At 32.8% G+C, this 19,620-nt stretch overlaps 3 protein-coding genes across 3 annotated transcripts; 2 read left to right on the top strand and 1 right to left on the bottom strand.

Moving 5' to 3' along the window:
• Positions 1-3,860: 3,860 nt before the first annotated feature.
• Positions 3,861-5,136, bottom strand: LOC127812119 (1-Cys peroxiredoxin A). The gene is made up of 4 exons (XM_052352448.1): positions 4,996-5,136; positions 4,733-4,881; positions 4,452-4,595; positions 3,861-4,321 (listed from the first exon to the last, which is right to left on the bottom strand). Exons 1-4 carry the CDS (start codon positions 5,114-5,116, stop codon positions 4,076-4,078), a joined length of 660 nt encoding a protein of 219 aa, XP_052208408.1. The 5' UTR covers positions 5,117-5,136; the 3' UTR covers positions 3,861-4,075.
• Positions 5,137-10,676: 5,540 nt separating this feature from the next.
• Positions 10,677-11,395, top strand: LOC127811909 (ubiquitin-40S ribosomal protein S27a). Its single transcript, XM_052352105.1, has one exon. The coding sequence runs from the start codon at positions 10,721-10,723 to the stop codon at positions 11,189-11,191; it is 471 nt and encodes a 156-aa protein (XP_052208065.1). The 5' UTR covers positions 10,677-10,720; the 3' UTR covers positions 11,192-11,395.
• A 3,629-nt stretch (positions 11,396-15,024) lies between these two features.
• Positions 15,025-19,380, top strand: LOC127811907 (ATP-citrate synthase alpha chain protein 2). Its single transcript, XM_052352104.1, has 12 exons — positions 15,025-15,200; positions 15,352-15,528; positions 15,626-15,787; positions 15,891-15,971; positions 16,412-16,463; positions 16,629-16,743; positions 16,898-16,979; positions 17,920-18,015; positions 18,220-18,321; positions 18,425-18,541; positions 18,627-18,743; positions 19,071-19,380. The coding sequence occupies exons 1-12, from the start codon at positions 15,102-15,104 to the stop codon at positions 19,134-19,136; spliced, it is 1,266 nt and encodes a 421-aa protein (XP_052208064.1). The 5' UTR covers positions 15,025-15,101; the 3' UTR covers positions 19,137-19,380.
• The last annotated feature ends 240 nt before the right edge of the window (positions 19,381-19,620 follow it).

The following is a 19,620-nucleotide window of genomic DNA, read 5'->3' as shown; positions in this document are numbered from 1 at the left end:
TTAAAGCAAAGGTTGTATAATTTAGTAGTTACAATAAATGAAAATCACAATAAAGAAGTAAAAAATAAACAAAATAATCGTGTTACAATCATGAGAATATAACAAAAGGATTATAAATTTTGAAAAATTTTCTTATATACATTCAAGGGTAGATGGACAATAAAAAACACATAACTCTATCCCGAAATCATGTAAAAAATAAACCTAAATTAATATGTAATACAATAAGCAATGAGTAAAAAAATACAAAAATTACACGATAACAGGAAAAAAGAATAAACGATAACCAACCTCTTTATTCTAAAATATGCATTCATATCACTCACTTGACAGAATAGTGGTGCTATGTTACACCAGAAGACCAAACTGGATAAAAAAATACAATTAAAATTTACTAAATAAAAGTAAAGAAGAAGAGAAAATTTAAGAAGAAGAATTGAGAAAGGAGAAGAGAGGAAATAGAAGTGTTGAACGGGAATGAAGAAGAAGAAAAGAGAGAGATATTTGTTTTCTTTTATTATTTTTTCTTCCTTCAAATTCTCTTATTTCTCTCAATTTATCAAATCATATGTCACCATTAAGTTTCCCTTTTTTTTCCCACGCTTTGCCACACAATCCGAATCTTACTTAACATAATCTTCAAAACACAAATTTAATTTGTATTTAATTTCCCCAAGTCCAACATATAGCACATCTTCGGAGTAGACCAATGGGAAAAAGGAAAATTAAATAAATGACACTAATCAATTAAGTTGAAAAATAAAATTATGACATTTAAAATTATAAAAAATAAATTTAAATTAATTAAATTGTATGTAAAATAAAGATAATTTAAATAATCAATTAATTATAGAATTAATAATAATCAAATTTTCAAAATTGATTATCCATACATGACTTTATATATTTCTCCTAATAATTAATTACCACATTTAAGATATATCAAATTTTTAAAGAAATAAAAAAAATTAAAAAATAAAATTATAACATTTAAGTTATATTTAAAATTATAAGAAAATAAATTTAAATTAATTAAACTATATATAAAATAAAGATAATTTAAATAATCAATTAATTATAAATGATAATAATTAAATTTTCAAAATTGATTATCCATGACTTTACATGTTTCTCCTGACAATTAATTACCACATTTAAGATAGGTCAAATTTTAAGAAAGTAATAAAAAATAAAGTTAAAAAGTAAAATTATAATATTTAAATTATATATAAAATTATAATATTTAAAAATATAAAAAATAAATTTAAACTAATTAAACTATATATAAAATAAGAATAATTTAAATAATCAATTAATTATATAAATGATAATAATCAAATTTTCAAAATTGATTATCCATATATGACTTTACATATTTCTCTTGATAATCAATTACCACATTTAAGATAGATCAAATTTTTAAGAAAACAACAAAAAAAAATAAAGTTAAAAAATAAAATTATAATATTTAAGTTATATATAAAATTATAACATTTAAAATTATAAGAAAATAAATTTAAATTAATTAAACTACATAAAATAAAGATAATTTAAATAATTAATTAATTATATAAATGATAATAATCAAATTTTCAAAATTAATTATACATACATGACTTTACATATTTCTCCTAATAATTAATTCACATTTAAGACATGTCACATTTTTAAGAAAACAACAAATAAGAATAAAGTTAAAAAATAAAATTATAACATTTAAGCTATATATAAAATTATAACATTTAAAAATATATAAAAATAAATTTAAAATAATTAAACTATATATAAAATAAGAATAATTTAAATAATCAATTAATTATATAAATGATAATAATCAATTTTCAAAACTGATTATCCATATATGACTTTACATATTTCTCTTGACAATCAATTACTACATTTAAGATAGATCAAATTTTTAAGAAAGCAACAAAAAAAATAAAGTTAAAAAATAAAATTATAATATTTATGTTATATATAAAATTATAACATTTAAAATTATAAGAAAATAAATTTAAATTAATTAATTATATAAATAATAATAATCAAATTTTCAAAATTAATTATACATACATGACTTTATATATTTCTCCTAACAATTAATTACCATATTTAAGACATGTTACACTTTTAAGAAAATAATAAATAAAAATAAAGTTAAAAAATAAAATTATAACATTTAAGTTATATATAAAATTATAACATTTAAAATTATAAAAAAATAAATTTAAAATAATTAAACTATATATAAAATAAAGATAATTTGAATAATCAATTAATTATATAAATAATAATAATCAAAATTTTAAAATTGATTATTCATATATGACTTTACATATTCCCTCTAGCAATCAATTATCACATTTAAGACATGTCACATTTTTAAGAAAGTAATAAAAAAAATAAAGTTAAAAAATAAAATTATAACATTTAAAATTATAAAAAAATAAATTTAAATTAATTAAACTATATATAAAATAAAGATAATTTAAATAATCAATTAATTATATAAATAATAATAATCAAAATTTTAAAATTGATTATTCATATATGACTTTACATATTCCCTCTAGCAATCAATTATCACATTTAAGACATGTCACATTTTTAAGAAAGTAATAAAAAAAATAAAGTTAAAAAATAAAATTATAACATTTAAAATTATAAAAAAATAAATTTAAATTAATTAAACTATATATAAAATAAAAATAAAATAAAAAATTTACTTGACAGTCGATATTCGACAGTATTACCTGATATCTCAAGATTTCTCTCGATTTAAAAAAGTCTTGTAATTTATTTCAATTAAAATTTTAAGTTAATATTTAAAAATTAATAATATAGATTAGATCTTGTCTCTTCATATACCAACATACTTACACATTCTCCAAATATTATTCAACCATAAAAAAATCATTTACGTGTTTCAAGAACTATACGTTTTTCATAAATCTAGACTTAATTAATAATCTATAAAAATTCAATTTCGGGTAAGAAAAAAAAATTAAAAAATATAATAAAATATCAAAATAGTAACTGGAAATGGGCAGAAATAATTTTGACTGCTGTTTTGTTATAATATATATATATATATATATTAGGTTAATATGGTATTTGAATTGTGACTATGTGACAATTAATAAAATTCAAATTGTGAGCGTAGACTCTGTAAATAAGTTTTATTTTAATTTTAAAAATTTTGTATTAGACCATCAATATGATATTATGTACAATAACTTTAGACGAGTATTTTTTTTTTTTCTAAAAATGGGAAATCAAATTATTATAACTACGTTACATTTGTAAGATACCACCAATCATTACAAAATCGGATCATTTGAAAGTGAATTGATCACCATATCAATCAATTTTATGGAGGAAGAAAAAATCAGGCAAATATATAAATTAGTAAAAAAAAAAAGTTTTTGTACATTTAATTTAATTTATTGTTCATTCTAATAATTTTAATATACAATATAATTAATAAAATTAATTATATAACAAAGGATATAAACTTTGTATACAAATAAACATTTTTGACTTTATAAACCAAGCGAGTATTTTGTAAACGATCAAAGCCGAGAAACTAAATAGACTAAATTTTTTAATTTTACTGAATAACACTTGAATATTTTCGGTGCCTCTACTATGATGTTGATTTGTTTTTTTCATGAAACCTAAATTAGCAAAATAAATTATTTATCTGTCGATGTTAATTTAATAAGTTGCACATTTAATTCTCATCTACGTAAAGATTAAAAGCTCAACTTATAATTTATCTACTCTAAAATAATTTTAGACTTGAAAATCGCAAAAAACGACCATCCCAAGTATCGATCAACCAGATATATGGGATTAATCAACGAGATATATGGGCTTGAATGATGGATGGATGGATCTTAATGTGTTATCTTTTATTGCACTACGTACTCCCAACACTACCAACAGTACAGTAGCATATATATTTATATATATCTATACACTAATCTAATATTTATTAAACCACTCATTTTGGTCCCCTGCAACTTCTTGTCTAATATTTATTATATCTTAATTGATGATGATATGGATGGGTTCAGACTTTGACGAGTCGGAGGTACTCCTCACCGGACGGCAGCGGGACGGTCTCGTAGCCCTGCTTGAACATCTGGTCGGCCTCCTCTTTCGACACGCTCGGCGATATCACCACCGCCTCCCCCGGCTTCCAGTTAGCCGGCGTCGCCACCCTGTACTTGGCCGCTATCTGCAGCGCCTCTATCACCCTCACTACCTCGTCTATGTTCCGCCCAGTGCTCGCCGGATAAAGAAAGCTCAGCTTAATCTGATGAGTTCCCATATATATATATAAATTAATCTAGGAAATTAATTAAATTTGGGGAGGGGGGGGGGGGGGGGTGTATAGGGGGTATTATGTATCCTTCTGAATTCCCATATATATGTAAGTTAATTACCTTCTTGTCGGGGCCGATGATGTGCAGCGCCCGGGAAGGAACCTGGTTTCCAGCGGGGTCTTTCTGGTCGGGATCCACCATGTTGAGCTGCTTGATGAGCTCCCTGTTGGGATCGGCTATGATCGGGTACGTCACCTTGTGCCCCTTTACACACACACACATATAGCCATAAATAATCAAGTCAAACTAAGCATATGTATCAATACATTGATATATGAACTATATCACATTTAAGTATATACTCTTTTATGCAGATATATAGAAAGAAGAGGGTTGCGTACGTTGTAGGCCTCAATGTCTTTGATCCACTCTTGATGAGAATTGACATCGTCACAGGAGAGGGCGAGGAGCTTGGCCCCCATGGCGGCAAACTTATCGGCGTACGCCGCCATCATTCCCAGCTCCGTCGTGCACACCGGCGTGAAGTCACCTGCACCCAGAAATTAATCAACAACCACGATCTCCGAATCCCGTAACCAGCACCAATTAATTAAGTTCTTCCATTACAGCCAACTTAATCAGTACACTATATATATATACGTACCCGGGTGTGAGAAGAGGATCACCCAGCCCTGGTCCCCGATGTAGTCATAGAGCCTGATCTTGCCATGGGTTGTCTGGAACTCGAGGTCCGGAAGGGTGTCTCCGATGGTGATGCCCGGCATTCTGGTGGCTGGGAAGAAGAAGAAGAAGAAGAAGAAGAAGAGATTGAATTTGATTAATATTAATTAAAATGGAGATGAAGAAGGGGAAGAATTGGGTGGAGGGATATAAAGGGAGAGGGGAGGGAGAGGGGAGAGGGTGCAACATCATGCATGGAGAGAACGTGGCAAGGGAGATGGGCCACGTGTTAGCTACTCCCGTCCTTACCCATACTCTTACTCTCTTAGCCTTACCCTTTCTCTTATTTATTTATCATTGTTATTATTATTATTTATTTTTTATACAACTTTGGCCTTTCTCCACAGTGGGACTCAAGCCCGGCCGGCCGCTTCAACTTTCAAACTTCCCTTTCAACTTTCAAGCTGGGATCGTTGACCAGATCATATATATGTACATATATTCTAAAAAAATAAAATTATATTTTTAATTTTGAATCAAATTTTAGTTGTATCAATAGCAACATTCAAAATTTATGGGTTGGTATTTTCCGTCACCGATCAACAGACTACAATAGAGGACAGCGATCTGCAACAGACTAGGGTTGAATCATGAAAGACGATAACAGTGTTCACAATCCGAAAGTGCTTGGAGCCGCGCTGCAACAGGGCAGACCACAATATATGTGTAGAGGCAGCAACTACAAGCAAGACGATGGCGCCAAGGCTTTGTCGAATGCTAGCTAGCGATAGATTAATTTGCAGCACTTTGCCAAAGATGATAATTAAGTTTCTCTCTTTCATTTCATGGAACCCACTGGTACGGTGGGTTAATCAGTGACAGATATGCAAGCTTTCTTCGCAGCAGCAGCACAGACAAGGCTCTTTGTCTCGGCAATAACTAATTACTTCAGTTAAGGATTTTCAAACCTTGTTGCATCTGTGGCTATATATACGTGTTAGAATTTTTATTTTGTGGACCACCACTAATTGTAAACTATTTTTCGTTTTTTATGAAACGAACTGAAGAATATGCATGGTCCATGAAAAATAAGCTGGAGATTTTGTTGGGTTAGACTCATCGCATAAGTTTGGTGTGGATAATAATTAGTGTAGGTTTATTGGGTTTGATAGTACAATTCGTAATGAGAGGACTTATCAAACAAATATTTAGTAGTAATTGTAAAGGCATCAAGTGTTTGATAAAGATGAAATTAGTGCCTTTATGAATGGGCTAACTAGTATGATATACATGATCATATGGGTGGTGTTAAGGACTATATTTTTGAAATAGTCCATACTCGAACCAAGCTGAAAAACCTTGATGTTAGCCTATTTAGTAACTTCATTGTTCACCATGCTTCAAATTCTCTACCTATTGAATTCACACAGCTCGAAACTACCTACAATACCCAAAATGAAACCTGGAACATTCATGATTTTGTTACTAAATGTGCGGTTGAGGAGGCAAAACTCAAGAGAGGAAAGGGTGATGTTGCTTTGCTTGTTGCAAACCCTAAATTTAATTCTGGTATGGGGTACAACAATAAGAAACCCAAGTATCACACTCCTAAAAAAGGCCAAGACTCCAAATAATATGGTAATGTTCAGACTAAGTGTAGATGGTCCGGTCCTACTGCTGCAGTTATGAAAGATGTGAAATGTATTTTCTATAAAAAAAGGTTATAAAAGAGCTAATTCTCATAAATTCAAATCTTAGTTAGAGAGAAAAAAAAAAGAAAGAAGGTAACTCCCTTGCTTGAGTTTGTTTTGAATCCTGTTTAGTTAATATTCCATCAAATTCTTAGTGACTTGACAGTGAAGCTACTGTCCATGTTGCTATTACTTGACAGGGCCTCACAAACAAATGGAGACCAACTGAGAAAGTGTCCACTTTTAGAGTTGGGAATGCTTTTGAAGTTGATGTTGAGTTCGTAGGAACACTTAATGTAGTTTTTGAAATGGGGTTTAGTCTTGTTTTGGAAAACACTTTTTATGTTCCGTCTTTTAAATGAAATTTGGTTTATGTGTCTAAATTGGATAATCTTGGTTATGGGTTTCATCTTTTGAATGGAGAATTGTCCTTAATTTTAAATTCAAAAGTTATTGGTCATTGCGTTTTGTTTGATAGTTTACATAAATTGTGTTTGGTTTTCTATTGATTCTCAAATTTCTTTAAATGTTGAGAACACTGCCTCTAAAAGGCTTTTCACTAAAGAAAACTCTTATGTTGTGGCATAAAAGAGTAGGCCACATATCTAAAGAAAGGGTTAACAAGTTAATCAAAAAATGATATTTTACCTCCTCTCAATTTGGAAGACCTAGACACTTGTGTTAGTTATTTTAGAGGCAAGATGACTAAAACCAAAAAGAAAAATGCAATTCATAGCTTTGACCTCTTAGATATTATTCACATTGATGTGAGTGGACCTTTATTTGATTAAAGAAAATCTCACGTTCTTGATAAATTCTAAATTTTCAAAATTTAGATTGAAAAACAACTTGGAAAGGTCATAAAAAATGTTAGACTATGGGGGTGAGTCAAACATGGTTTAACCGGGAACTTTTGAAATCATTTGTCAATTATAAGAGTGTGGGATTAATGCCCAATACACTATGTCTAGCAGTTCTATGCAGAATGGTGTGGTTGAAAGATGTAATCACTCTTTGAAAGATAAGATGAGGAGCATGATGAGTGGGATGAACTAACTAGAATATCTTTGGGGTGCAACTATTAAAACTGTCAATTAAATTTTAAACCATTTTCCTGGTAACTTTATTCCTAAAACACCTTTTGAATTTTGGGTTGAAAAAAAACCTAGCCTTAATCATTTTCGAGTTTGTGGTTGTCATGTTGAAGTAAGAGTCATAACCTTTTTGAGAAGAAGACAGATCCTAGAAACATTTGTTGCTTCGTTGGGTATCTAGAACGTGCTCAAGGATACAGATTCTTTTGTCCCACACATGGCACTAAATTGTGGAGTCTCAAATTGCTGAGTTTTTGGTATTGGATGTTGTAGTTATGACTAGTGATCAACATGTAGACAAAGACAAGCTTATTAATGTTGTTTCTATTCTGCTACCTGTTAAAGATGATACTGGTTTGAATTCTGTAAGTTATGCTAATACTACTGCTGACATAGTTGGTCCAAATTGTTATTAGGTTTATTTGGGTGAAGTTGATTATGATGTGTGTCATTGATCTTTTATCTTATTCTAAGATTGTTTTTAGTTCTCAAATATGTGTGGATTGATGCCATAAGGGATGAGATGTGGTTTATGACACAAAATGAAGTGCAGCAATTAGTTGAGCTTCTTGAGAATCATAAAGTCATTGGTCATAAATGGGTTTTCAAAATCAACAAAGACTCAAGGGAAAGATTGAATGTTTTAAAGCTCAACTAGTTGCTAAAGGCTTCACACAGAAGGAATGAATGAACTATAATGAGACTTTTTCTCTTATTTCTTTCAAAGATTCCTTTTAGGGTGATTATGACACTTGTGGCTCACTTTAATTTAGAATTGTATCAAGTGGATGAAAAAACAGTTTTTTTTTTTCTGAATGGTGATCTTTACAATGAAATGTATATGCAGCAGCTTGAGGGGTTTAAGGAATTTAGTCAAGAGCATTTGGTTCATCAAATCAATAAGTTGATTTACAGTCTTAAGCAAGCTTCTTGTCAATTGTATTTAAAATTTGATGAGAATGTAACATCTTTTGGTTTTGTGGAAAATAAAGTGAATCAATGTATATCTCTTAAAATTAGTGAGAGTAAGTTCATTTTTCTAGTTCTTTAGGGAGACGACATTCACCTCGCTAGTAGTGACATGGGCTTATTGAGACAACTTTTTTTGTATAACACTTTTGATATGAAAAATTTTGAGGAAGTTGCTTACATTCTTGGGATTGAAATTCATGGTGATGGATCTCATTGTCTTTTAGGTCTTTCTCTAAAGATGCATATATCAATTATGTTCTCAATCGATTTAACATACAAACTTGTAATGCTAGGGAGGTACTGTAAACAATATTAGACATGTATAGAAAAAAATATACTATTTACATACCTTAATAGATTCAAGATCAAACTTGTACTACAAGCTTCTAAGCATTCCAAATTAAACAATAAATTTTCAATGCTCATGGTGTATGGTTATTACCATAACACCCAGAATGTAAACCACATAAAGCCCAACTCTTGGATATGAGAGAGAGAAAATTGTATTTTTAACTATCTAAACCTGTTAGAAAAAATACTTATTTATAGGTAACTGGTGATATAGATAATTGACTTTCTTATTTATTCTAGATAAGCGATACGATAAATCATATTTATAATAGAATGAGATATATCACAACTCTCGATTATATATACTCGATAAATGAGAAGACAAACCATATCCCTAATAGGATAAGATAACCCGCATCTCTCAATTATCCTAGGTAAGAGAAATGACTAGGTGATTTATTTGTTATCTATTTATTTCATACAAAACAATCATCACCTACAGATAATTAAGTCTATGTGGGTGTAGTTATATTTCTGTTTTGGTATTCTGTTTTTAAAAAATTAAAAATGCATTCTTTGTCATTTTGAAAAATTATTTTTTAAAATAGAAAATTAAAAAATACTTTTTTTTTGAAATTTTGAAAATAATTTTTTAATAATATTTTATCCAATAAATTTGATTATTTAGTAAATTAGAAATATTTAATATTAATATATTATTAAAAATATATATATATACATTTTAAAGTTAATAAATTTTATAGTATTTTTTTCCATTACAATATAAAATATGAATAAATAAATGTGTTTTGGATTTAGAGTTTGTTTTGGATGAAAATACTCAAAATAACTTTTTGTTGTTTTGAATTTTTTTTACAATTTTTTTTGTTTTAAAAAATGTATTTTTAAAAACAATAAAGAGAACGTATTTTTATTATTTTAGAAAATCAAAAATCAAAAATGACTTGAAAACAGTAAAGAAAACGCAGCCTAAGAGTTTTTATTTATTTTGTAGATGCCTATTAATTGTAATTTATTTAAAGATTTTGATAAAAACAAGTTGAAACATATTGTTTTTGAAGAATAAGCTTTGTGATTTTGTTGAGTTTGGTTTATCTCATAAATTGATAAGGAAATTGAGAAAAGAGAAACAACGACATTTTAAATATATAAAAATGACTATGTTATTTGTATATTAAGTGTTACATTTTAAATTACGCATACGCGTAAATGATTAAAATATCATTCGTGCGTTATTATTTTACGTCACTGCACTCACTACCTTAGGTGAAGGGTATTTTAGTTATGTGTCTTACTGTTTCATGCTGCTTACCGCTTTGGATGAGAGATATTTTTATCATTTTAGTTGTATTATGTAGTCTAAAATATAGTTCAAAGAATACAAATAGCATTTTTCATATAAAAAATTTAACAATAGTCAATCAATGACAACAGGAAAACTGCAATGTGATGTTAAAAATAAAGGTAGTTGCTGCAATTTTTTAAATATTAAGAATATTAATTGAATTATCCTAAACTTTGGGGTACTATGCGCATTTTTCCTAAAATGCATCGTATGTTTATACGCACTCATATATAAATCTCGTTGTCGAATTAGACTGAAACCCTAATCTGGTTTGTGCCTCATACAGGACCGAAGATGCAGATCTTCGTGAAAACCCTAACAGGGAAGACGATAACCCTAGAGGTTGAATCGTCCGACACCATCGACAATGTCAAGGCCAAGATCCAGGACAAGGAAGGCATTCCGCCTGACCAGCAGCGGCTCATCTTCGCCGGAAAGCAGCTGGAGGACGGCAGAACCCTAGCCGACTACAACATCCAGAAGGAGTCCACTCTCCATCTCGTCCTCCGCCTCCGAGGCGGCGCCAAGAAGCGCAAGAAGAAGACCTACACCAAGCCCAAGAAGATCAAGCACAAGAAGAAGAAGGTCAAGCTCGCCGTCCTCCAGTTCTACAAGGTTGACGACTCCGGCAAGGTCCAGCGCCTTAGGAAGGAGTGCCCCAACGCCGAGTGCGGCGCCGGAACCTTCATGGCCAATCACTTCGACCGTCACTATTGCGGCAAGTGTGGCCTCACCTACGTTTACCAGAAGGCCGGCGGTGACTGAAAGCTTACGATGTTATCGAAATTGCAGTAGGTTTAATTTTGCTTATCATAACTTTAGGTTTTTTGTTTTGACTTGTGGGAATTAATTTCCTATGGTTATTATTGATTCGACTCTTATCTGAAGTTTTGAATACTGTTTTTGAGGTTTCAGTTTGGGACCGTACAACAATTTCCGATTTTGGAACGTAGAGTGGTTCTCTTATCAGTTTTGCCGTTTTTCTTTTTGATCTAGTTCAATCTTGCCAGTTAATCCCTATTTTGGATTCTCTGTCGAATCTACAGTATAGATTCTTCGTGATTCACTTTATTGATTTGGAATGCGTGATCTTTTATGGATGCTTGTGATTGCACCTTCAAGTATATATAAAATAAATTGAATTTTATATAGGTGACCTCAATTATAATTATGGTTTGGATTCTTGGCAAACTCCTTGATTTTCTAAATACGAGGATTGAGATTTCTAGTTGTGTAATAGTTATATATGTGTAGTAAATACAAATTAGGGACTGTAATGTGCCAATAATTTTGGAGTAGATATAAATTTGAGAATTTTGGGGGTGGTGTTCTTTTTTTTTTTTCTATTTTTTAATGAGAAGGGGTTTCCTGTCATTCAAATGTTGGCATCTTTTATATCAATTCTGAAGTTAAAAATGCAATCTGCGGTTGGTTGTTCTTGTGTATGCCAGATGGTCATAGCCTAGTAGAATTGAGAAATGTCATCCTACCAGTTAGCTTGAAGTTCAATATTATGACTATATATTCATAGTGGGATTAAAGCTTGTGATTGGTGCTATTATTTTTTTAAGATGTTCCTTTTATTCCCCCTAGGCACTTGTCTTTTTCTTGTCCATCTTTATACAATCTGTCATGGGATAGTTTTGGATTAGATTGATGATAGTCTAGTTAAGGCTGTTTAGCAATTGAAATAATCAGGCTTGAATGTAGCTCCATTGCCATCATCCCACCAGAAAACGAGAAGGATAAGTTGTAGTACTGTTGGCCGAGAAGGGAGGGAACGAGGGGGAAGAAAGAGTCTAGCTGTAAGTTTATAAAGCTGAGTTCATAGTGCCATGTGCCCTTTCTAGTTTAGCTATCCATGTGTAGTGTGAAATAACTTCTTCTTTGGAAAATGCTATTTGTACATCGAGGGCTACACCTTGCGCTACACACACGTGCGCAAATGACTAAAATACCCCTCACCCAAGGCAGTGAGGCGCGAGGGGTATTTTAGTCATTTGCATGCGTGTGTAGCCCAAAGTGTAGCTCTCGATGTACAAGTAGCATGGTCCTTCTTTAACCCGAGTGGTTTGCATATCTGTATTATTTCTACTCCTTGTAATTTTGAGTTTTCTGCCTTGTGGGGCCACCTTTTAGCTGAGTACTTATGGTGATGGCCATGTCTCAGTGGGTATGGGCACAATCTGTTTTGTGAAAAATTTCTTGTCTCTTTGAGTTGGCCCTGAATTAAAGAATTGGTTGCGGTGGTTTGTTTGTTCATTAGCCTCATACTACTTGGTTTACTTTGTGCAATTTAGACACGAAGTCTGGTATTGGGGGTTAAGGCTTGTGGTGTTGGTTGTTCCTTCTTAGGATTGGGAATCTGACTCTATACTGACCTTTTGTCATATGAGAGGATCCAGATATTTGTGTCTTGGAGGAACTATTTTGGATTCCTTCGAGCATAATGTACCTATGTAACTGTTTTCATGTTCGGCTGATCGGGTTTGCCCTTTCTGGCATCGCTTTTCTTCTATTACGCCAGTTTGAAGGAGATTAGATAGGAGCCCACTTGCCCCCTTGCCTTAGCCTCTCCCAGAAAACCTTCTGTCCTTAGAACAGATGAGGCACCATCTATGTTACTAGTGAAATTAGGCCTTGTGTCCGAAGTCTTACGAGGAACAAATTCCATCCATTCCGGCTGGGCATGAACATTTTAATTAAACTCTTTTCTTCTCCACTGTTCTCTTCTATGGAAGCATACTCCACCAGGTGACCCTCCATTTCTGGTTCTCTGTCATCACCCTAGTAGTGTTACTTCAGTGCTGGATGGTAGAAAACTGCCTTTGTTTGCGGCTTCTGAATTCTGCTTCCGCGTCTTCAGCTGCCTTATAATTTTAAAACATTCATAGAACTTCAAGCATGTTGAGCGTGGCATCTACCATAGAGCTACTGGCAACGGAGTTGTAGGACAACACAACCTTGTGGGCGGTGTCAGGGTGGCTTAAGTTGAGGTTAAGTTTTATGGATGTAGCTGAAAATTTTGTTTATGAAAGTTTCTAAAGTATTTGGTATAATAATGTTGAAAGCTGTTTCATTAATGAATTTTTAGGTTCATCAGAAGTTAAAAAGCTTATTCCAAGATGATGTCATAATTTACTCAAAAAGTTATTCATAACTTTGCAACCAAAGCTTATGTCAAAGAAGTTCTAAATGTGCCCAAAATTTTAAATGTGCACTGCTCCCACCAAAAACATTGGGCGCCTTTACAGATTTGTAATAGTAAAAAACTCATGCTAATAATAATAATAAGCTCTAAATGTGTGGCCTTAGGTGTGGTGTGCAGCGTGTGCTGCCAAATAAGCCTGAATGTGTTTCTGTTAGATTTTCCAAAGACAGATTCTTTCTTTCTTTCTCCCCTGCTTCTGGACGAATGAGAATGATTGACAGGAAGGAAGTGCGGTGCCTGGGCTTCCCTGCATCCGATCAACTCGCACCTCCCAGCCAGACCTCTCTCCAGGATCTCATTCACCCATTGTTAGGGTAGATAGAGGAGTTCGTCTCCTCCTTTCCTGCATACGATTTATGTAAAAATTTATTAAAACGAGTAATTAAATGGAGTTAATTAGGGTCTGAAGTGAAGAGGGGGAATGAGTAAGGCAATTAAGGTGGTTTGAGATGAAGTGATTTTTAATTATATACAAGTATTTGGTAAGTTAATTTGAGATTCAATTAAAATTATTTGGTAAAATATTGAATTTATCTAATAAATCAAATTGCCCAATTTGAGTTTGTGTCATTTAATGTGGGACTTGAGTTGAAGAATTCATTTTCGATATTTGACATTAAACTCACCTCAATATATATAATATATGATGATAAACTCAATGCTAAATTAAGCCTAAATATCATGGAAAGGTTTATTTTACCTTGGTGGTGGGTTCCAAAACATTGATGGGTTGTTAATATAATATATCAATACATAAATATTAAAATTAAGTATTTAAATTATAATTTTAAATAATTTAATATGAATATAAAAATTATCTTAAACTTATGAGGTTCATTTAGGTAGTATTTATTATAATGTGTAAGATAAAATTATATTAAAATAAAATTAAAATATTTTTAAAATTAAAATTAAAAAAAATATTTTAAAATTTTTATTAAACTACTTATTAAATTTTTTAAAATATATCGAGAGGTATATGATTTATTTTTTTATTTATAAAATTTAAGATAATTTTATATAATATAGGAGAGGTGAATTTATCGGAATAATTTTAAATAAAAAATTATATAATTTTTTTAAAATATTGTTAAATAAATTTAACAAATAGTTATTTTTGTTTAAAATACTAGTAGTGGAAAAAACACGACAAACAGATAACTGATAAGAACCAAATCGCAGGCGTTGGGTAGACCCACCCCAGTTCCAAACCAGCCTTTAATCGCAGCCGTGGCGCGTGTCAACCACCGCAACACGCCGGCGAAGATTCTGACCAACCACCGCGCCGGTGAAATCTACGCGCAATAACTCCCAACCTCGCCGGGCCCCGCCACTTCCATTTCATCGTCTCCATCCTCGTCATCTTCCATACAAAACAGAACCATTTCAGCTCATCGTCCACCTACTCTCGTCGTCTCAAGTTCTGCGTTTCAAGGCCGAGATTTCATCTCTAGCTTTTCTCTCATGGCGAGGAAGAAGATCCGAGAGTACGATTCCAAGAGGCTCTTGAAGGAGCATTTGAAGAGACTCGCCGGGATTCAGCTCCAGATCGCTTCTGCTCAGGTTTCCTAACTTACTACCACAATCTGATTGGATTCCTATCCGACTGACGCGACGTTATACGTTTTTTGTTCATAGTCTTGTGTTATTTTCTTCGAACAAGTTCAATTTTGGGCTTTGCAATTGAGGTATTTCATTTGCTTCGATTGATAAGGTAACGGAGTCAACGGATTTCACTGAACTGACAAACAAAGAGCCATGGCTATCGTCCACAAAATTGGTGGTGAAGCCCGATATGCTCTTCGGGAAGCGTGGAAAGAGTGGCCTCGTGGCTCTGAATTTGGACATGGCGCAGGTTGCCGAATTCGTGAAGGCACGCCTTGGGGTGGAGGTGATGAGCAAACAAATATTTCTTGCAATTTGCAAATTTGTTATTGCAACTAACTAATTAACTGTGTTTGATTTGAATGGCATTGATTCTTCTTTAGGTTGAGATGGGTGGTTGCAAAGCACCTATCACTACATTTATAGTTGAACCATTTGTTCCCCATGACCAAGAATATTACCTTTCAATTGTCTCTGAAAGGCTTGGCTGTACCCTAAGCTTTTCAGAGTGCGGAGGCATCGAAATTGAAGAGAATTGGGACAAGGTACCTTGAGGATAATCTGTTGTTGAAGTTATGATTATCCAATTTTAGCATGTTGCTTTTGATGGGGGAATTTACTCTATCTTGAATGCTTGGGTTTGTATAGGTCAAGACAATATTTCTCCCTACTGAGAAGTCCATGACAATTGAAGCAATTGCTCCATTGATTGCCACACTTCCCTTGGAGGTGAGTACTGTTTCTATGCAACGTACTATGATAACAAGTTGGCAAATTATTCTTTGCTGGGTAATACGGCTGTTGTTTATTTGGTCTGGTCAGGGGTTTTTGGCCTTCTAATTTATGTCTTCTGTGCTGTAAATGTTCCTCGGGTGCATAAGAAAAATGTAAAATAAATTAACACCAAGGTAGATAAACCAAAACTTGGGGGGGGGGGGGGGGGGGTGCACAAGTTGCCTGTAAAATTATAGGTAATCAATATGCAATTTATAGTTTGAAGGTCTCAAGTTGTTTTTTAATCTTAATTTTTGAACTAATTGGAATAAATCATTAAATGAAATTAATATCCTCTCGTCAATGATTCGGCCTTTTCTTTCAGTGTTTTGGAATGCCTTATTTTATTGCTTTGCAAAGTATTGTCTACAAAATATATTATTTTCGGGTTGCAGGTAAGGGGAAAGATTGGGGACTTCATAAAGGGTGTGTTTGCTGTATTCCAAGGTAAGTTTCAGGAGGAAAAATCAATGGTTTTTCACCACTTTGTAGTGCACGTTTATCTTGAATCGCATCCACGGACACTCATATGCACTGATTGAGTTATCAGTGTGCACATTTATCCAGTTGTATAGGCAGACAGTCAATGAATAAGTTTGCCCTGCTACACAGATTTGGATTTTAGCTTCCTGGAGATGAACCCGTTCACGCTGGTTAATGGGGAGCCATTTCCATTGGATATGAGAGGGGAGTTGGATGACACTGCTGCTTTCAAGAACTTTCAGAAGTATACTCATGACATTGAGATTTTTCCTTCTTTTTTTTTTTGTTGTTGCTAGTTTACATCATTGTGAATTTGATGAATAAATAATAGTCCTGGTTGAATTCAATCGTGTTTTATGATTTGTGTTACTTTAAATAATCAATCTTAATTTATGCAGGTGGGGTAATATTGAATTTCCACTGCCTTTTGGCCGAGTGATGAGCCCCACAGAATCATTCATTCATTCATTGGACGAAAAGGTAGCTGTAGAAGATATTACAGTTGTCACTTGTGCTGTATATAGTACAAGGTTTTTACTTTTCAGTGTGCATTTATTTGTTCCTTACCGCATTCCAAATACCATTACGTGAATGGTATGCAATTGGGCTGTATGAACTCTACATGATTCTCAATAGTTGTATAAAGGAAAAGAACTTGTGAAATCTATTATTTTGCAGCCAGGATATTCTAGACTTTGATTTCTTCTGACCATCTTTGGAATAACTTATTGAGTCAAGTTTTCCGTGAAAGACATAGTTTATCCATGTATGCCACCAGTTATGCATGTCTTATTCATGCTAGTGGATATGCCATGTATATCTGTGGATAGCCTTTATTTTTGCCAATGGGATGAGAAAGTCAATCAAATTCAGGCCTCCCACTTCCAACACTTTTCATGTGAATTAGTTGCTTATCACATTTGTCTTAAAATTGTTCACAAAGCAAGCTGCTAATATGATAATTTGAGTTCTCCCATTAGGACTAATGGGATTCTTTTTTTTTTCTTCTTTGCTAGGTAGGACTAATGGGATTCATAGCTATCTTTTAATGCACAAGTTCCAAGATCCTTTATGGAAATTTCTTACCCATACATGTATGTTCAAACAATAAAAGCTGGAGCACACTAACTGCGTTCTTTGGCTTGCAATAGCCCAAGTGAAAGCACTTTCATCAAGTAATCTGAAAGAAATTTACGAAAAAAGAAGGAAAGAGAATAAAGGAGAGAAGGGAAGACTTTCTTTAACTTGAGGCATCATATATCTACTAGATAAAATGGTTGAATCTAGAAACCTCTATGGTCTCTATAGTCTGGCATATGAATTGTCTTAGCGTTTCCTTTCGTAGAGGTTCAGGTTTAGAGGCTTAAGTTGCCTTTATTGCAGCAAACTAATGAATCAGGATCTGTTGATAACATTGCAGACAAGTGCTTCCCTAAAATTCACTGTGTTGAATCCGAAGGGACGCATCTGGACTATGGTAGCCGGGGGTGGTGCAAGTGTTATCTATGCTGATACTGTAAGTTTTTTAATGCCTTGTCCTTCATATGGTCCATGGCTTAAACTGCGCTGTTTTGTTTGTTGCTTTTTTTCTCTTGATCCAATCTGTTTGACTTTCTGTTGTGAATGCTCACATGCTACACTTCTCTTTTCATAAATTCTGGGATACCTTGCATTTTTGGCTTTGCTAACCTTCATTGCATGGATTCTAATTCTCATTTAGGTTGGAGATTTGGGTTATGCATCAGAACTTGGGAACTATGCTGAGTATAGTGGAGCTCCTAATGAGGAAGAGGTGCTGCAATATGCTAGGGTGGTCATTGATGTAAGAACTCATCAATATTTCTTGTATTTGAGGATTTTATATTCATTTCTGGTAATTTAAATAGCTACATTGCTGGCACTATCTGAGTTTCTTCATTTTGAAGTGTGCTACTGCAGACCCTGATGGTCGCAAAAGGGCCCTTCTCATAGGAGGTGGCATAGCTAACTTTACTGATGTTGCTGCTACATTTAGTGGAATTATTAGAGCATTAAGAGAGAAGGTAGACATGTTACTTCTTTACAGACACCAATTTGACGAAACATTTTCACTTCTATAAGCTCACATGTGCTTGTCTGCTACATTAGGAATCTAAGCTGAAAGCAGCAAGAATGCATATTTATGTGAGAAGAGGTGGTCCAAACTATCAGACTGGTTTGGCAAAGATGCGTGCCCTTGGCGACGAACTTGGAGTTCCTTTTGAGGTATGACAAAAATTTCACTTTCTTCTCTTTCACGTAATATAACATTTTTAATCATTTGTACTTGAGATCATATTTTACTGATTGTTGCATTATATTTCTACCACAATAGAAAAAAGAAATTGAATTAGTGGATTTTTTGAATATCTTCAAAGCTGCAATGAGGAAAAATAAAACTAAAAAAGCTGAGAAATGTTTATGCTGCATGTTATTACACTTTCAAGTTTGAAGTTGCCTGGCCTCAGCCTTTTCTTTTGGTTTAAATTGAATACCAGAAAGTTTGATGCTTTCAAGTTAACATCTTAACAGTGATAGAACTCTTTAATGCAGGTTTTTGGGCCTGAGGCAACAATGACTGGTATATGCAAGCAAGCTATTGAGTGCGTCATGTCCTAGACATGAGATCCCATCTTAACTTGAAGTTTTTGTATGTTTTTTCTTTTGGAGTGCTTTTAATGTTTGCCGAGGGAGTGGATTGCGTCTTGAAATTTCATCAAGTGAGTGGGATTTTATTGTCTGAGTTTTGAAACTAGTTTGGAACTGCAAAGACTTGCTTGCCTTGCCAAACCACCTTGAAAACTCGGCTCTTATTTTCCTTTATTACTCAAATTTAAACTGGATAGAGGTATGAGTGAGCTCATGTGGTAAACCCAATCCGATGGAGAAGAAATCTCTTCGTAATCTAATCTTGAACAAAGATAGGGAGAGGTAGGAGACCCAATTTCATCGGGGTAGTTGCCTATAAATAGGGCCCCACCAATAGAGAGAAAGGGCGAGTGTCATGACCTAATAACCAGATTTATCTAAAAGTGGGTGACAAATTATTTAGAGTTGTGAATTTGATAGGTTATACCATAATTGTTTTGAGTGCATCTCTCTA

Source organism: Diospyros lotus, chromosome 10, assembly GCF_014633365.1.
Source record: "Diospyros lotus cultivar Yz01 chromosome 10, ASM1463336v1, whole genome shotgun sequence".
Taxonomy (NCBI): Eukaryota; Viridiplantae; Streptophyta; class Magnoliopsida; order Ericales; family Ebenaceae; genus Diospyros; species Diospyros lotus.
The sequence above is the reverse complement of the archived record's forward strand: the minus strand, read 5'-3'. Positions and strand labels throughout refer to the sequence as shown.